Source organism: Salvia splendens, chromosome 15, assembly GCF_004379255.2.
Source record: "Salvia splendens isolate huo1 chromosome 15, SspV2, whole genome shotgun sequence".
Taxonomy (NCBI): Eukaryota; Viridiplantae; Streptophyta; class Magnoliopsida; order Lamiales; family Lamiaceae; genus Salvia; species Salvia splendens.
In genome coordinates this window covers 32,447,369-32,465,308 of record NC_056046.1, presented here as the reverse complement: position 1 = coordinate 32,465,308, position 17,940 = coordinate 32,447,369, and the positions used below count along the sequence as shown (strand labels likewise).

The 17,940-nt window shown below is 39.4% G+C and overlaps 2 protein-coding genes and 1 long non-coding RNA gene across 3 annotated transcripts; 1 reads left to right on the top strand and 2 right to left on the bottom strand.

Moving 5' to 3' along the window:
* Positions 1-3,856: 3,856 nt before the first annotated feature.
* On the bottom strand, positions 3,857-4,666 carry LOC121767047 (calcium-dependent mitochondrial ATP-magnesium/phosphate carrier protein 2-like). Its single transcript, XM_042163251.1, has one exon. It carries the CDS (start codon positions 4,664-4,666, stop codon positions 3,857-3,859), a length of 810 nt encoding a protein of 269 aa, XP_042019185.1.
* A 10,098-nt stretch (positions 4,667-14,764) lies between these two features.
* LOC121767046 (norbelladine synthase-like) lies at positions 14,765-15,174 on the top strand. The gene is made up of 2 exons (XM_042163250.1): positions 14,765-14,948; positions 15,041-15,174. The coding sequence occupies exons 1-2, from the start codon at positions 14,765-14,767 to the stop codon at positions 15,172-15,174; spliced, it is 318 nt and encodes a 105-aa protein (XP_042019184.1).
* A 102-nt stretch (positions 15,175-15,276) lies between these two features.
* On the bottom strand, positions 15,277-17,058 carry LOC121766488. Its single transcript, XR_006042995.1, has 3 exons — positions 16,902-17,058; positions 16,493-16,556; positions 15,277-16,029 (listed from the first exon to the last, which is right to left on the bottom strand). It is a non-coding gene; the product is annotated as an uncharacterized LOC121766488 (long non-coding RNA).
* Between the last annotated feature and the right edge of the window lie 882 nt (positions 17,059-17,940).

The following is a 17,940-nucleotide window of genomic DNA, read 5'->3' as shown; positions in this document are numbered from 1 at the left end:
TCGATCTATTTTCCTGGAACATATGTCGTATCTGACAAACCCGATTTCACTATCTCTTGTTCATTCATCAATCCATTCATCATTCATCGTTCCTTTCATCATTCATCATATCTTAACATTCAAGTGCCGGGGAAGTGGTTACCTCCCACGGTCACCCATCAATCAATTCCATTCAAGTGCCGGGGAAGTGGTTACCTCCCACGGTCACCCATCAATCCATTCCATTCAAGTGCCGGGGAAGTGGTTACCTCCCACGGTCACCCATCAATCCATTCCATTTAAGTGCCGGGGAAGTGGTTACCTCCCACGGTCACCCATCAATCCATTCCATTCATCGTTGCAGTCAGATAGGCATAGTTCCAAAACAAAATATGGCTTAACATAACCTTTTCAACTTTATTTTTTTTCATAACACATTTTTGAAATGTAAATCATTTTTCTGTCATCAAAAGCCGAACACATAACTTTCAAACTCAACAAAAGCTACACTTCATAAGCACTCGTAAAGCAACACCTAACAACATATAATAACACCAAGCAAATAACACTTATCATAATACTTAACATTAAATAGCAAGCTCGCACTTAACATCATATCTTAATTAGAAAGCACATATAAATACTTTTCATAAAAACTGTAAACATACTTTAAAGAGAAAGTCTTAAAAATACTCAGTTCGAAAGCCCACCTCGTTTGCTTAAACAATTCAATATCCACTTAAGGCAAACCCTCGTTCCTTGTGCTCACGTACACACAATAACCCTTGCCAAACCACAATACAAATCAGCCTTCCATCAATTCACATTATCATGCATGTCCTATCGTTCCTTTTATCATTCTCTTAAATTACCCATCCCAACATTCATCAACATAAGGAAAACATGCCATAATATTTCTCAACGTGCCACACATAATCACGTCATAGGATACATTCCTAAAAAATACATGCATCATATAATTCACTCAACTTGGCAACAAGTGATATTTCCACATAACCACGAATCTGGCAGAACTGCGCAGTTGGTTTGTAAAATCACCAAAAATCCATCCGACCTCATATGAAGCTAAAATTTGGTGACAACACAGTAGACACATTCAAGTTCATCCAGTTAAAAGTTCACACCGAAATCATATCATTAGGTCAGTCAAAACAACAATGCAACCCTCTGGTCGGAACATAAAAATTCTGGCAGTACTGCGCGGTTCGATTGAAAAATTTACCAAAACTTCATCTGATGTTCAATGAGGCTGAAATTTTCACAAAACATAGAAGATACTTCAAATTACATACAGTAAAAAATTCACGTCAAGATAAGGCCATTTGGTCGATCAAATAGAAAACGAAACTTTCTGGGCGAGATAACAAGTTTCTGGCAGAATTGCGCAGTCAACTTCACAAATTTGTTAAAAATTTATCTTTCGTCAAAAAGGTCTAAAATTCACACCAAAAACAGATAACAACTTGAAGTTTACTCAGTTAAAATTTCGTGTCAAAATTAGATCTTTTGATTGGTCAAACACACGTCGGAATCCACTGTCCGAACACCACAGTTTTCAGGCTTCAAAATTTCGAGATCAGGGTTTCTTCCTCATTCATCCAAACACAATTTTTCATGCTTCCAACACACAATCATGCTTCAAAAGGTTCTCACAATCATGTTCTCATATATTCACACATCATTCACCAATGATTCATTCAAACTTCACACATATTCATTCAAAATCGCATATTCACAATTGTTCTCATACAAACACAAATTTCCACTGATTAATTATGTGATCTAAGATTCCTACACTCACTATATGCATGAAGGAATCGAGAACAAGGTTTCAATGGAGAAGATGAGGAAAAGATTCAATTATACCTTCTTGAATCGAAAAACAAGCGGTAGAAGCAAAGATTGATGCGATTCGTCGGGAACTCTTGAAAATCAAACTCCAATGGATGCAAGAACAAGGATTGGAAGAAATTTTGGAGAGGATGAAGAGGGGGCGAAAATCTTGATGGTAGCTCTTTGTTGGTGAAGTAAAAGAATTTGGAGTTGATGGAAGTTATATATAGAGAGACAAAAGAGAAACAAAAGCATGGAATGAAAATTACATTTTTCACAAAAGACAAAAACTCCCATCTTGTCATTTCGAAACGACGACTAAAAAATGCGGCCGTCATTTGGAAAACGTGAAATTTTGTTTGGAGTTGAACTGTCGTTCGTAGAACGCGAACCGTCATTTGGAAAATGTGAAATTTCGTTTGGAGTTGAACCATCGTTCGTAGAACGCGAACCGTCGTTTGGAAAACGTGCTTGATGTGATGCGGTTCTTGTCAAACTTTTCATCTTGATTTGATGTCGAAAGTGGATTTGACCCGTGGTCTATCCTTTCGTGTAGGTATCAGGAGTAAAAAAAATGTGGTGATCGAGCAAGACCCGGAGGACGGAAGACGGCTGTCCTGGGGCTGCCCGGCACTCGGCACGGCTGCCTGACGCGAGTCCATCCCGGCATGTTAGAAAATATAATGCGGAAAGTAAAAGACGGGGAGAACTCTAAAGACTACATTGTGAATGACTTTAATTATTTCTCTCAATGGTTACACAACTATTTATAGGCTCTAATTCTAGGTATACATGAAAAATATATTCTAATTCCATAAATATCGTCTTGATTTGACTTTCCATAATCTTCAGTTGATTTCCTTCATTATTCATGCCATAACTTCATCTCTTTCCTTCTTGTTCTCCAATTAATAAATTTCGTCATTCCAACACTCCCCCTCAAGTAGAGTATCGAGTTTTTCGACACTTAACTTGCACGATCTTTAGTTTGATAAATAGTTTATACTCGTATTTAAGAGTTCTTCTGTTTCCATTGATAGTTTATGCTCGTATCATAGAGCTTCTTCAATTCATCATTGATAGTTTATACTCGTATCAAAGAGTTATTGAAAGTTTAGACTCGTTTCAAGGAGTTCTTCAATTTTCCGTTGACATTTTTAACTCATGTCAACGAGCCATTCTAGACAGTTTTAACTCTTGTCAAGGAGCTTCAATTTTTGGTTGACAGTTTTAACTCGTGTCAAGGATTCAATCTAGACAGTTTTAACTCGTGTTAGGGAGCTTGTTTAAACAGTTTTTACTCATATTTAGGAGTCATCTTAAATAGTTTTTACTCGTATCTAGGAGCCACTTAGATAGTTTTAACTCATATCTAGGAGTCATCTTAGACAGTTTTGACTCTTGTCGATGAGCTACTTCTGACAGTTTTGACTCTTGTCGAGGAGCTCATTTGGACAGTTTTGACTCGTGTCGAGGAGCTAATTCAGACAGTTTTGACTCTTGTCGAGGAGCTAATTCTGACTGACAGTTTTGACTCTTGTCGAGGAGCTCATTCTGACAGTTTTGGCTCATGTCGAGGAGCTAATCTATACAGTTTTTGCTCTTGTCTAGGAGCCAATTCAGACCATTCTCGGTCCATTCCAGCTCAAACTATGAGGCCATTCATTTCTTTTTTTTCTTGAGCCTAATAACCATTAGGCCCAAATTTATTTCTCCTTTTTGTAGACCCCCATTCATTTCTTTTATTTCTTGAGCCAAATAACCATTAGGCCAAAATTTATTTCTCCTTTTTGGAGACCCTAACAATGAAGACGTGAAACCATCAGCCTCCTTTATGTTTTTTCATGGGTCTTTTCTCGGTGACATACACTCCAAACATGCCACCTCCGACGAGTAATCGCCGAACTATATGGAGTTTCTGCTTCGTATGTCATTCTTTTCTGACAATACTTTTAATCGTCCATCCGAAGTCTGCTCATTTCTCGACGGTGAGAATTCCCCAGTCACTCCTTCAATCCAGTTTCTAATTCTCAACCGCCGACTTCTTGCATTTGCTGCTGCCTGCCGAAGCGGCTCCGGTCGGCCTTCTCGAGATGTGACGCGACGGCTTCACTGTTGTAGCTTTGGCCTTCTTCTCCAACATAAATTTGGAGAGGGATTGTTCGGTCGAATACTTCCTCTCCCCCTCGGCCGAACAAACCGATGAAGCTTGCGTAGTCTGAACTTGTAAAGTCACCTTTAGACGATCAAGAGGTGCAGTTGCAGTATGAGAAGCTGCTCCGACAACTCCACCTGCAATTAAATATTTTGTTGCATGAACATGCCTGCTGATGCCTTCAGGAATCACTGCCTGTTCACCAATATCTACAAGATATACCCTTTTCCGATAGATGTTCTCTATGGTGCCTTCATGCGGATACAGAAGCAGAAAATCCCTCCATTCCTCAAATGTTATGATTCCATTGTTGTCTTTATCGACATGCTCAACAAAACTAGCAAGTTCATCATCATCAAGTTCTATCCCTGTTTTGACAAGAGCATCCCAGAGCTCCTTATCATCCATATACTTCCTAAACTCTTGGTAATCAACCCTCCCGTCCTGATTGGCATCGCAGACTAACAAGAGCTCCTTGGCGAACTTGTAATCCGCGGGGATTTGCATCGCAGAAAGCCCCTTCTCAATCACAGCGGAATCCAAATACCCTAGATTATCGGAGTCGAAGAAACTGAACAAACTCCGGATTCTGGAGTCCCACTCCTCCTTAGTGTCGCGCAGGGCGGAGAGCACGTGGTCAGCGTGACAGGGCCCGACTTCTTGACCGGGTTGCAGCATCCAGATCAGTCCTTCGCTTCGGGCGCTATTGCAGGAGCTGCTGGTGCTGGGAAATTCGCATGCCTCTCTACTCCCGTAGTCATAAATAATTGATCAGGATTGCGGAATTGGGGTATTTGATCTTCACGGCATGATGAGGAAACATGGGAATCTTGGGTTTTTTGTTAGATCCGAATACCAATGTTAATTTTTTTGTGTTTTTTTTTGGTTTTGAACTAACTAACGAAGGATCATTAGTTGCTCTGATACCATGTTAGAAAATATAATGCGGAAAGTAAAAGACGGGGAGAACTCTAAAGACTACATTGTGAATGACTTTAATTATTTCTCTCAATGGTTACACAACTATTTATAGGCTCTAATTCTAGCTATACATGAAAAATATATTATAATTCCATAAATATCTTCTTGATTTGATCTTCCATAATCTTCAGTTGATTTCCTTCATTATTCTTGCCATAACTTCATCTCTTTCCTTCTTGTTCTCCAATTAATAAATTTCCTCATTCCAACATGGCACGACTCTTGTGATGTCCGAAATCATGCTCTTATTTTATTCTAGCATCGAACTCGTTGTAAAAACACTTTTGGACTTTTATTTGTAGAAAGAACCTCTCAACTAGCTATTAGTTCTTCAATGCTAAAAGAACTTCATTCAGCTGACGACATGATACTTACTTTAAACATATCACTCGATCACAACGCGAGGTAAAAGAGATTAGATACGAATAACAACACTAAAGAGTTGATTTTCCACAAGTTAGAAAAAAAAGTGGGTGTTACATTCTACCCCCCTTGAAAAAAATTTCGTCCCGAAATTTGCTTACATCCTTCGAATAAAAATATTTCTCCATGAACTTGTAATCCAATTTCCAAGCAACTTCCTCGTATCGCTTAATAATTAATAACTATGGCTGAAATTTTAACACCTCGTGTTCTTGGTTATATCGATGCCTCTAGTTGGTGTATCACTTTTACGCATGTCTGATTATAGAAACTTATTCCCCCATGTGCATTCGAAATGCTCAACCTCACCCTTTCCTCCAAGTCTAGTATCGAGAACTCAAAAATTAATCAAGCAGTCTTACTTGGATATGAACTGATTTCAAAATTGTAGCAACACTGCTGAAAGTGTCTTAATCAAAAAGGTTGCAGAATTAATCAAGAAAACAGGAACAACATTTCTAGCTCGACTCTTCTTAATCTCATCCCCAACTTGAGAAAATTGGTTTGAAAACGAAGCAAGAGCTAAGTTCCATTAGACTCAACATCTCCATTGAGAATTACGTGGTTTAAAAGGTTTTAGGTAAACTCATAGAGCTTGAGAATCACTTCTTGTAAGAGCTTGAAAGAACATGTAATAGGATGACACTGAATTATATCTCAATTTCCATTGTAGGCTGCCAAAAAAAATTTGTTCAATTGTCTGATCAAATTTGAAAGATCCAAATGCCAATAACTTATCATTCAAAATGTCAAAGCCTGAAATGATAAGTCGTAGGAGGATTTAGAAACGTAGGCAATTTCCATTAAGCAACATGGATCATGGTTCAATAATATCACCATATAGAATAATGAATTCACCTAAATGGATTCACGAGTTTGTTAAAGACAACTCAAAGTGAATGAAACTTTTCAGAAAAGCAACTAGATCAAACCCGCTACAGAAGAAGAGAACATGATAGCCTTAATTTGGTGTTGCATAAAGAAAATGACTGAGCATGAAACAATATACGTTGTGAAACTGAGCTAAAAATAATTTCACCTCAACAAGAAAGAACTTGCCACAGACAGAGTTACGGAATAAAAAGGTGGACAAAAGTTGCAAGAAGAATATTTCATCCTTTGAAGAAACATGCATGGGAGATGTGATCATACTGAAGGTCATAACTGCAAACAACTTTAGGAATGAAGTTCGATGACGAAAACTCATAAGGTCAAAATTTGTCCTTACGAAAGATGGATCAAAGAAGACTACTAATCAATATATCCAAAGTTACGAAGGCAAGCTCCAACGTTCAAGAACTGAAAGTGAGTCATGACTCGATATAGGAAAAGAAATAATGGGCATTACTTGCAAATTGTGAGTCGAACAAGGTCTTAAATAGACAAGGGCTCACAGTTAATTGAAAGGTTCCAAAAAAAAAAAATCTTATAATCCAAGTAAGTACTGTTGATTAAAATCATTCATTCTAGCTACGAAGGTCACACTCTCTCGTTCATCCTTCTGAGGCCGAACATGGTAACATCGTTCTAAGAAACCGTGGATTCCAAGTTGACATTCATCCCGTCATCACAACAAAGTAATTGTAGTCAGTCAAAAGCCATATTTTCATAATATTCTTGCATATTATAACAATCATTCTCTTAAAACATTTTAATCATCCGTGTGCTTCTCTGCCTCCAATAAAGGTAGTCTCCATCGTGTCGCCACTTTTAACGAAATTACGCGAGATAATGCTATATTGATTTGCATCGCGAGTATGATCTCTTGTCATTGCATAGCTACATCACTTAGCATCAGCTGTTCTTGTTTTGCTCCTTTTTTTTGTTTTTTTTTTGAAGCTTCATTTCATCTTCTCTATCATCATCTTCTTGAAATCTTCCTCGTATTTCTTTTGTCCTTATCATTCACGAAAAACGATAGAAAATAGTAAAATGGTTCACACACTAAGCTTGCTTCAACGTTTCGCGCCATTCCAAAGAATAGAAAAAGTTTCATGATTCACCGGCCTCCATTCGCACTCTCGATCTCCTTGTCTCGTATCTTGGTAATCTGTAATGGCCATAGCGAGTGCGAAAAGCTGTCTTTGGCACATCCTCTCGTCGGACCTTTAGTTGATGATACCCTGATCTCAAATCCATTTTCGAGAATACGCCCGCTCCTCGAAGTTGTTCAAACAAGTCATCAATCCTAGGCAGTGGGTACTTATTCTTCAAGGTCATCTTGTTGAGCTCACGATAGTCGATGCACATCCTCATCGTCCCATCCTTCTTCTTAACGAACAAAACTGGCGCTCCCCATGGTGACACACTCGGTCGAATGAAACCCAAGTCTAACAGTTCCTGCAACTGGACCTTCAACTCGGCCAACTCCTTAGGGGCCATTCGGTATGGCGCCTTTGATACTGGCGCTGACCCTGGTTCTAAATCAATGGTGAACTCCACCTGTCTGTCGGGTGGCGGTCCTGGCAAGGCTTCGGGGAACACCTCGGGAAAATCTTGCACCACTGCCACGTCTTCCACTCTCAATTCTTTCTTTTCTTCCCCATTCAAGTATACCAGATACGCCGGACGTCCTTTTCTTATCATCGTAGTTGCTTGCAAAGCAGAGATTATGGAGGTTCGCCGGTTCATGGAGATCCCATACACGATAGTCGGCTCTTCGTCCGGGGCTTGAAAGGAAATCTGCCTCTCTTTACAGTAAATCATTGCATGGTTCTCGGTAAGCCAATCCATTCCCAAGATTATGTCTATATTCTCCAAAGGCATAACGTGTAAGAGTTGAGCCACTACTCCTAGTTCTCCTTACACAAACTCTATGTTCGAGCAAGTTCTCCCAATATCAATCAATCCTCCAACCGGTGAAGACACATTCAAACTCGATTCAAGCATAGCAGTAGGGAGTTCTAAGGCATTCACACATGACATGGAAATAAAAGAGTGCGAAGCACCCGTATCAAACAGCACAATAATAGGCAATTGTTGGAGCTTTCCCATACCTGCCAAATTCTCCTTGCCCTTGTTGGCTTGGGGTTCCTGCCCTAGATTCCCCTTGAGTGCATATGCCCTTGCTTGCTGTGGGGCCACTTGTCGGATTGGTTGAGGCTGTTGTGGTGGCCTCTGTCCTTGCCCATTCTTCACTCCACCTTTGTTGTTGTTTGGGCACTCTCGAGACATGTGCCCGTTTCCACCGCAGGCGTAACACCGAATGCCTCCAACTCGGCACTCCCCAACAAGATGCTTGGAGCACCGATTACAGTAGGGTGTTCTCTGCGGGTTTCCTCTCTGCTGTGGCACAATTTGGCGCCCATGATTCTGCGGCTGCCGAAAAGTGGAAAAACGCCTCTTGTTGTCAAAAGGAGTTCGGTTTCCCTCCCACTTCCTTTTGTCTCTAAAGTTCGCTGGGGGTGCAGACGGTGCAGGATTTGTTATCCTCTCATTCTTGGGCAGTGCTTCCTCCACATCTAAGGCACAGACCAACACCTCGGAATAAGGAATTCCCCTCCGACTAGCCACTGCTACCCTTATCTCTGTCCTAAGGCCAAAACGGAACTTCGCAGCCATCTTCTCATCTGTATCCACCAATTCTGGTGCATAACGCGTCATCTCACATAGGGTGCGGTCGTACTCTGTGACCATCATACTTCCTTGCTTCAACGTGTGGAACTCCACTACCCTCGCCCGCCGATAACTTTCCGGAACATACTTGTTGTAAACCTCTTCCTTAAAATCCTCCCAAGTAAGCACCTCACGGCGAGCGGGGTCCATGGTTCTCTTCTTCGTTTCCCACCAAAAGTCAGCGGGTCCTGACCATGCATCCCATAAACTCAAAGATACGCTCAATGTCGCGTACCCATGCCTCCGCCTTCGGGGGCTCTCCCAATCCATCTAACTTAGGTGGGTTCTCTTTCCGAAAGGCTTTGATGTACTCCCTTTCGTTTGGTTGGGGTAGAGGTGGTGGTGGAGGCGGGGGTGGATTCCCGACACTTCCTTCCGTCTGTTCCCCCACATTGTTCCCCACATGCTGACCACGTCTACGTCTTGGGGACATGTTGATCTAAAACACAGGTTAGCATCGTTGTGAGTACATCGTTAGTGAAACATCATCGCTTTCATGCACGCGTACGATACGGTAAAAAAAAAACACAAGTACTTAAAAGCACGTGAAAAATGAAACTTCCATAAACAACGTGGAAAGGAAAAACAAAAGCATTCGTTCGGAAAAACAGAAAGGTACTACTTCCATCGTCTTAACAACTTAAGGGAAAAGAAACAACATCACCCGTCTATCTAGTGCTAATATCCTCTTCCGGGTCTTCTTCCTCTTCCGGGTCTTCTTCCTCTTCTACGTGGTACTCATCAATCATACGAGGATCTTCTTCGTCATCCATACTATCATCCGTGTTAACATCCACGTAGTCATCTTCGAAACCCGGGACCATGCCTTCTTGTGGTACGGCTTCTCTTACTGCCGTTGGTTTAACCTCGATCACATCTTTGTCTTCCCAAAAGGTCTCATCTTCTTCTTTCTCTGTCGATGGTGGTCGCTCGGAACGTGAGTCAATCAAAGCACAGGTTAACCTTTAGAAAACCTTTCATGTCGCCGGCCATCATCTGGTTTCTTGGTTCGTACCACGTGAACCGACTGGCTGTTGTTTCCATCCAAGGCTCCCAATTGTCAGGCATCAACTCAATTAGCCTTCTTATGCCTCCATAGGCCGATACATGGTACCCGCAGACGTCTCGCCATAGGGTCTCGAAACGGGAAACAACCTCTCTCAAGGCTTTGCCTTCTTCTCTCTCATAGTGGTCGTAATCGTATATCGCTTGTCGCATTCTGGCACTATACTGACTGCTCTTAAGCGCGGTTCGTTTCGTTCGCACCATCTATGTGAAGACGAAAGTTTCTTTTAAAACACCAAAAGCATTATTGTTTGTTCGAAAAAGTTCTTAAGTTTGCCGCGTAGTTTGAAAGTTTGTCGTTGTCTTAACGTATTCATACCATCTCGATATCACATTTGTACATACAATACATGTCTAAACTATCACGCCAATCATACTCGTATTCCATGTAATCATGCTATTACAACATCATATTTACGCACATCATTCATTCACATGCATAAACCTGTCAACGTCATGTCATATCATCCTTGCATACTTCCAACAATTTAAACATACCTTACTTTCATCGGTTGAGCGTGATGCTTTGGATGTTGAGCCTTCGTAACACTTCTAGTCAAATAAGGGTTCGCTAACTTAGACTTAAAGTGAAAGAAGACTCTCGGACCAGAGCGAAATAACAAAGCTCTGATACCACTCTGTCACGACCGCCCAAACAAGGGGTACCACAACGCGGCGATCGTGACCGACATGCATGGACAACAATTTAAAAGAACACCTTACTTAAAAGATTTTAAGGTAAAATTTTTTTTGAAAAGACCTAAGATAAAATACTTTAAAAAAAGAAGGATAACGGAAAAATTAGACTTAAGAAAACACAACAATTAAATAACTAAAGTAAAGCAAACATTAACTCAAATCCCGAAGAATACCATTTTCAAAAGACGACGTAAACACACGTTTAAATCCTAACACCACCATACATGTTCAAACAAAAACATAAAGAATAAGGTCTTAAGACACAATTTAAAACATAGCAGCGGATAAATAAGGTTCAAGAGAGTCAAGGATCACGCCTATGTATGACGACACAACGTATCCTAGGGTCTTTAGCCAGCTCAACATCCACCGCAACATCCCGCTCAACCTGCAAAATTTTTAAAAGAAGTTGCAGGGCTGAGTACTTGTTGTACTCAATGGGCTCATGCCGAAAACATTTATATAGTTATGTCATCCATACCAGTGATCTCGAGTTGTATACGTAGTAAAGAAAAATATCACGTGAACACAAAAATGTTTCATAGACTGGCCAGTCAAATAATCTCCCCACTTTTCACATCAATCCAACAATCACAACCACAGTGCGACGAAAGTGTGGCCACACTATTCGCCCACGAGACCGGCCGACTTGCAAGGACGTCTCACGATCCCACCAGTGTACACAGCCCGACAGGGTTTACTGCCCTACTCGGACCCGAATTCGTTTTACAAAACAGCCATATAGCCTAACGGAGTAAACTCATACGAACTAGGCATCAGACACACAATCTCATAACAAAAACAGCCCATGGCATGACATAACAGTTAAACCACCCTTGTATCTCCACATAATATTTTTCGGAAAAATAAAGAGGTTTGAAAAGAAAGCCCACCTCGTTCTCTTAGCAATTCACAACCCAACTTAGCAACTCTCGATCCTCGAGTTCACGACTACACGGCACCCTCGTCAAATACAACACAATTAGTTTCCCCCAACAACATATTACTATGCATATCCTATCGATTCTCTCGTCCTTTTTCTCAAATCCCCAAACCCAACATACCTCTCAAGGTGTAAAACACACGTAACACATTTCAACTTATCACAAGTGATTTCAACATTTAAGCACATTCCTTGGACATACATGCATCATACAATACTTTTAAACTTGAGAAATAAGTGTCATTTAATCAAGGCAGAAAACTGGCAGAATTGCGCGACCGTTTTGTAAAAATCACTTTAAATTCACCCGACCTCAAAACATGCTAAATTTTCATATCGAAACCATGTCATTTAGTCAGTCATATCACATATTGAACTCTCTGGTCGGAACATACAATTTCTGACAGTATTGCGCAGTTCATTTGAAAAATTCACCATAAATTCATACGACGCCCAGAAAGGCTGAAAATTTAACACAACACATAAGACAGTTCAAAGTTTCATATAGTTTAAGAATCACATCGATCGGAGGTCATTTGGTCAGTAAAACAGAAAACGAAACATTCATGGCGAGAACTCACGTTTCTGGCAGATTTGTGCAGTCAATTCAAAAATCTATTAAAAATTCATTTTTCGATAAAACAGGCTGAAATTTACACGGGACACGGAAAACACCTTGCAGTTTACTCAGTAATAATTTCATAGCAAAATTCGTTCGTTTGATGGGTCAAATACAGATCATAAGTCACTGGTCGTGCATCACAGATTTCTGGTTCCAGTTCGAAAATAAGGTTTTAAACTTCCACAACACAACCACCGATTTTTCATGCTCGAAAACACATAATCATGCTTACACGATCCTCATACACATATTTACATACAAACTCATATTATTCACCCAATAATTCGATCCAACTCACATGATTTCAATCAACAACGTAAAAATCACACAAGTTCTTACGAACACACAATTTCCCTCTCATTAAAACTTGCAATCTATCAAACCTACACTCTCTACATGCATGTAGGACTCAAAACGTGGTTCACTAGAGAAGGAGAAGAAAAAGTGTGCAAATATACCTTCCTTTACAAAAACCAATCGGTAGAAGAGAAGAACGAAGCGATCCGTTGGAAACTCTCGAAGGTACTTTCAATGGCTGCAAGAACAAACTTGAATGGAAGATTTTTGGAGATGGGAGAGTGGAGGAGATGAAAAAAAAAGTGTGGGGGAGGGAGAGAAGAGAGGGAGGCGTGTGAAATTAGTGGCTAGGGTTAGGATTTATTCTATTTTATGTACTAGGTTTAATTCACACCCAAGTAATAATTAAATTGTCGGTGGAATAGATCACAAAGTAGGCGTGTGATTTGAAGGTGGGGAAGTCCAAATTTTGTGATTTAATTACAAGGAAATATAGCAATATTTAGTTGGAGAGAATATATTCATAATTTAGGAAATAAAAATAATGAATACAAGGGAACAATTAAATTAAATCTCCAAGTAGGAAATAACAGGAGGGGGCCGAAAATTTAAGGAAAAAATTGTACAAGGAAATTATTTAAATCCCCAATTAAACAAAATAGGATTTAAATTAAGTAATTTCTTTATAGGAAAAAGGCTCCCATAAAATAGGCAACAATTAATTAAATTCCCACAAGGAAAAATAATGCAAAGGGGCGTGTGATATGGAGGGAAAATAGGAGGAAAATATTCACATCCCCAATTAATTAGACATGGGAATTTATTTGAATAAAAGGGGGTTCCACAAAATAGGAACAAATAAAATATCCTCCATATTTTATTGGAGGGGCCGAAAATTATTAGGCTAAAATAGCCAAGGAAAAGTTCCAACTCTCTATTTATTTTGGGTGAAGAAATAATATGTGGCATGATTTAATTGGATTTAATTTAAAAGAAGAGAGTCAATAAAGCACCAATTAAATCAAATGAAAAATAATCCAATTTCCTATTGGAGATTTTCGAAACTCCCAAGGATAAAAGGATGGAGTTCGAATTTCATGTAGTGTAATTTAAGGACCATTGGTTTGGATTTAATTTGGATAAGTATCCCAAAATAATTAATTAAATCCACAAAAAGAAGTACTTTTTCAATAATTAGGAAGGGCCGAATATTTCAATGAATCGACTCGAGAAAGGATAAATGGATGATCCTATTAATCTTTTCCCCACATTGGAAAAACGATAAAATCTCAAGCTCTTCATTCCACAATAACCACGTCAATTTATTTCACACAAAGCACTTAATCACATAGAATCAAACGTTTCATAAATTCCAAAATTCCAATAACATAATAAAAAGGGTCACAAAAGTTTGGGATGTTACAAGAGTAAAATAAAGTGAATCAATTAGTAGTATAATTCTTATAATCTCAACACAAATATAGGGAGTAATTAAATTGAATTTAGTGTTTCTGGTATTAAATGATCATTTGAAGGACATGAAAAATGAAGTTAGGTATATCAGTTATTTTTCACATGTCCAAAAACCGCATGCGACACGCGGCTGAGCAGAGCCGCTTCCAGCTCCTTCCCCAGCGGCACCGCCCCTGGCATAACCATACTAATCGAGCTCAGGTTGAAGTTATCCACCAACGGAATTATTAGTGACATAAATGTTTCATATATTTATTTCACCTATGAAACATAAATCAATTATGTCTTGAACTAGTCTTTTCAAGTGATGTTTCAAAGATAATAAAGATGATTTTTATATTTCTACGATTGAGGGCTATATTTGTAAATTCTATGTAATTTAAGATTGAAATAGTGTTGCACATATTATTATCACTGAATTTTTCATGATAATAAAACAGTCATTTTCAGCCTTAATTCAACGGGCCCTTGCCCTTTAAACGAGTCACACAGAAAATTTAACCAACAAATCAAACACTATATTGGGCCGTTAAATGCACTATGAATGTCCCTATTTACCAATTCAACCACACCCTTATTTTATAAATAATAACCCTCTCAATCTCAATTCCTCTTTGTAGTGCATAGACATCACATCCGCCACAACCGGAAATCGAAGATGTACGGAACAATGTCCGCTGAGATGACGGTTGATGTACCGGCAACCGAAGCGTGGAAGCTCTACGGCACTCTACAGCTCCCCAAAGTGGCGGAGGAAGCCAACTCCGACTTTATCAGCCGGGTCGACGTCGTCCAAGGGGACGGCGGCGCCAGAACCATTCTCGAAGTCTTTTTCCGTCCAGGTACCATCCACATTCAGTTCAATCAACTTCCGCTAGATTTATGTAATTATCCTAATTAATTTAATTGATTAATTGATCATGGATGGGAGGAGGAATGGAGTCGTTCAAGGAGAAATTCATGGTGGTGGATAACGAGAAGCGTGTGAAGGAGGCAGAGGTTGTGAACGGTGGATTTCTGGATCTAGGGTTCACGATGTATCGTATCAGATTCAATGTGATAGACTAACTACTTGATTAAACCACGGAACAATAAATCATTTTAACATTCATTATAACTAGGCACATGGAACAATATTTAAAAGCGAGAAATTAAACTGCGACAGTGAACTTGAAGATCCGAAAACAAAAGAACTTTGATTCCAGAATAGATCTCGTCCAAAACGAAAACTAGCTACGAAATTGAAAGAACATAAAGCGAGTAAAGGCCGAGCGATTCTCGGTCGGAAACTGGAAACTGCGCCGGACAGAACTGAAGCCTCTATCGCACTGAATCACTTACGCTTCACTAACTGAAATTCTAAACTAAGCTAGCTAAGAACTGGAAATGAAAGTTAACTAAACTAAGCTAAAACTAAGAACTAACTAGAAAGTGGATAAAGGATTCTCTATTGTGGTGTCGCAGCCTCTATTTATAGGCACGCCGCAGCGATCCTCCAGCAGGGATAACAACCTTGTCGGCGAATATTCGCTTTCTTCCAGGACCGCGCGTCTCTTTGGTCGGCACGTATTCCTCCTTCTAGAAGACAGTGGTCCCTTCATAGCAGGATGGTGTCCTTTGTATCGGCACGTGTCCTCTTCTCTTTGCCAATGGTCCCCGCCTAACTGCTTGATCACTCCCCTTCATCAATCTCCCTGATTTCTTGGCCTTTTGCGTCCTTTGTGCCGACTTGAGTTTAGCCTTGATGCCTTGGTCAAGCTGCATTCCTGCACTTTTAACACTTGTTTTCGCAATAAACAGATCAAATGGCGTACTTTTTACCCTTTAAACCGATGCATGAAATGAGCCATATAAGAGTTTCAAGACAATCACAACATTTTAATTAACTTGCTCAACACCGCCAACCGCTGGTCGCAGCTCAACCTGCACATAGGGAAAACACATACAAGGTTGAGTTAGTACTCAGTGGACTTATGCCGAAAACAGTTTATCAAAGTATTATTTATCATGCCATTTTCAAGTGTCAATCAGGGTTTTATCTTTAGAAAGGCCCGAAGCACCAAAATATTTCCTTCGTTCAAAAGTCACGGTCGCGCAACCATTTTTCTCATCGACGTTTACCATATCCTCATTCTACATGACAAGGAATGCGGCCGCAAACCAGGTCACTAGACCGGCCAACCCGTACGCTGACACACGGTCTAACATTGGTGTACACTAATCCAAGTAGGGTTTGCTGCCCTACGAGGATCCGAATTCGATTTAATAATAGTGGCAAGGCCACAACGGATAGGCACGACAAAACAAATCACGGCATGATAAACACAGATTTCATTCTCAACGATAAAGATTTAGGACGTTGTCCTTATTTTAAAAGAAAGCCCACCTCGACTGCTTAGATCTCAAGTACTTTCTTCCCTTTGCTATCATGCTTTGAGCGCGATTATTACCTTTAAATAATATGTATCACAAATCAGTCTCGATTAACGACTCAAAATCATGCATATCCCCAAACGTTTCCCTTTTTCCCATTGATTTGTTTTATATTAATATTCACAATCAAGACATGCTCTTCATATCAATTTATTCATACTACAACACTAGATCTATCATCAAAACATGGTCACGCATGAGTGTTCTTCACACAACACACATCACACGCACACACACGCACACACGCGCGTCATACACACATGCACAACACTTCTAATTCACCAATTGTTTCCCTTTTCGCTCGATCTATATGCATGAGGGTTCAAGAACACCAATTAATCGGTTAGATAGATCAAAAATACCTTTTCTTGATAGAAACGAATGGTAGAACAAAGTATTACCCTTGATTCTTCAACAATTCTTGAGTTTCAACTTCAATTCTTTGCAAAGAATGAAGAATTCTAGGAGAAAATTAGAAGAAAAATTGAGAGTGAGAGCGAGAGTTGAGAGTGGAGTGAGGGAGAGAAGTAAGCGTGTATTTAGTGGGGGCTAGGGTTAGGTTTTCTCTCTTATTTATAGAGTGCAAGAATATATTCCCATAATTAATAAAATAAAGATTTGGGAAGATATGGGAGAGAGAAAGTGGCGTTAGGGATTTCGAATTCTACGTTGTTTAATCAGCATATGAATTAATTTGGAATTTACTTGGAATATCACAAAGTAGAATTAAATATCACGGAGCAGAATAAAAATAAAAATTTCCACTATTAAAATAGGGAAGTAGGCGATTTTTATTCCTCTCCCACAAGGAATTAAATTCAAATCCTAATTTAAATAGGATATGGCAAGATCTCCTTAGATATGGTAAGATTTGCTAGGATATTTATATTTATTCATGGAAGGGAATAAATAAGGGATCAAATAATATAATAAAATAATTCCTTCTCCCATAAATAGGAGATTTTCGAAATCTCCATAGTATAAGCATAGGGGTCGAAAATTTCATGGAGGAAATGGATAATAATCGGACTTTGGATTTAATTTGGAATAATATCCCAAGCAAATAATTAAATCCAAGAAAATAGAATTCCTTTCCATAAATCATAATGGTGGAAAATTCCAAGAAAAATATGTATGATATTTATTGATGAACGAATTTAATATCACTCGCCCTTAGGAAATAATTCACCACAATATATTTCACCCCGCATCATAATTCACACGGTCACGTCACATATTCAACGATATTGACCATTCAACGGCCACGTCATTTCTTCAATGTATTGACTAATCAACTGCCACGTCATATACTCAACGGATTTGACTATTCAAACCAAATCTCAACTCCAAATCGCAATTAGGTCACAAAGAATTCATGCAATTAATTCACTCATCATTTAA

Excerpts from the sequence above, each read along its gene's own strand:
- LOC121767047 (XM_042163251.1), bottom strand. The coding sequence starts at position 4,666 with ATGCTGCAACCCGGTCAAGAAGTCGGGCCCTGTCACGCTGACCACGTG.
- LOC121767046 (XM_042163250.1), top strand. The coding sequence starts at position 14,765 with ATGTACGGAACAATGTCCGCTGAGATGACGGTTGATGTACCGGCAACC. Across the intron at positions 14,949-15,040 it reads CGAAGTCTTTTTCCGTCCAG|GAATGGAGTCGTTCAAGGAG; the intron begins GTACCATCCACA and ends GGATGGGAGGAG.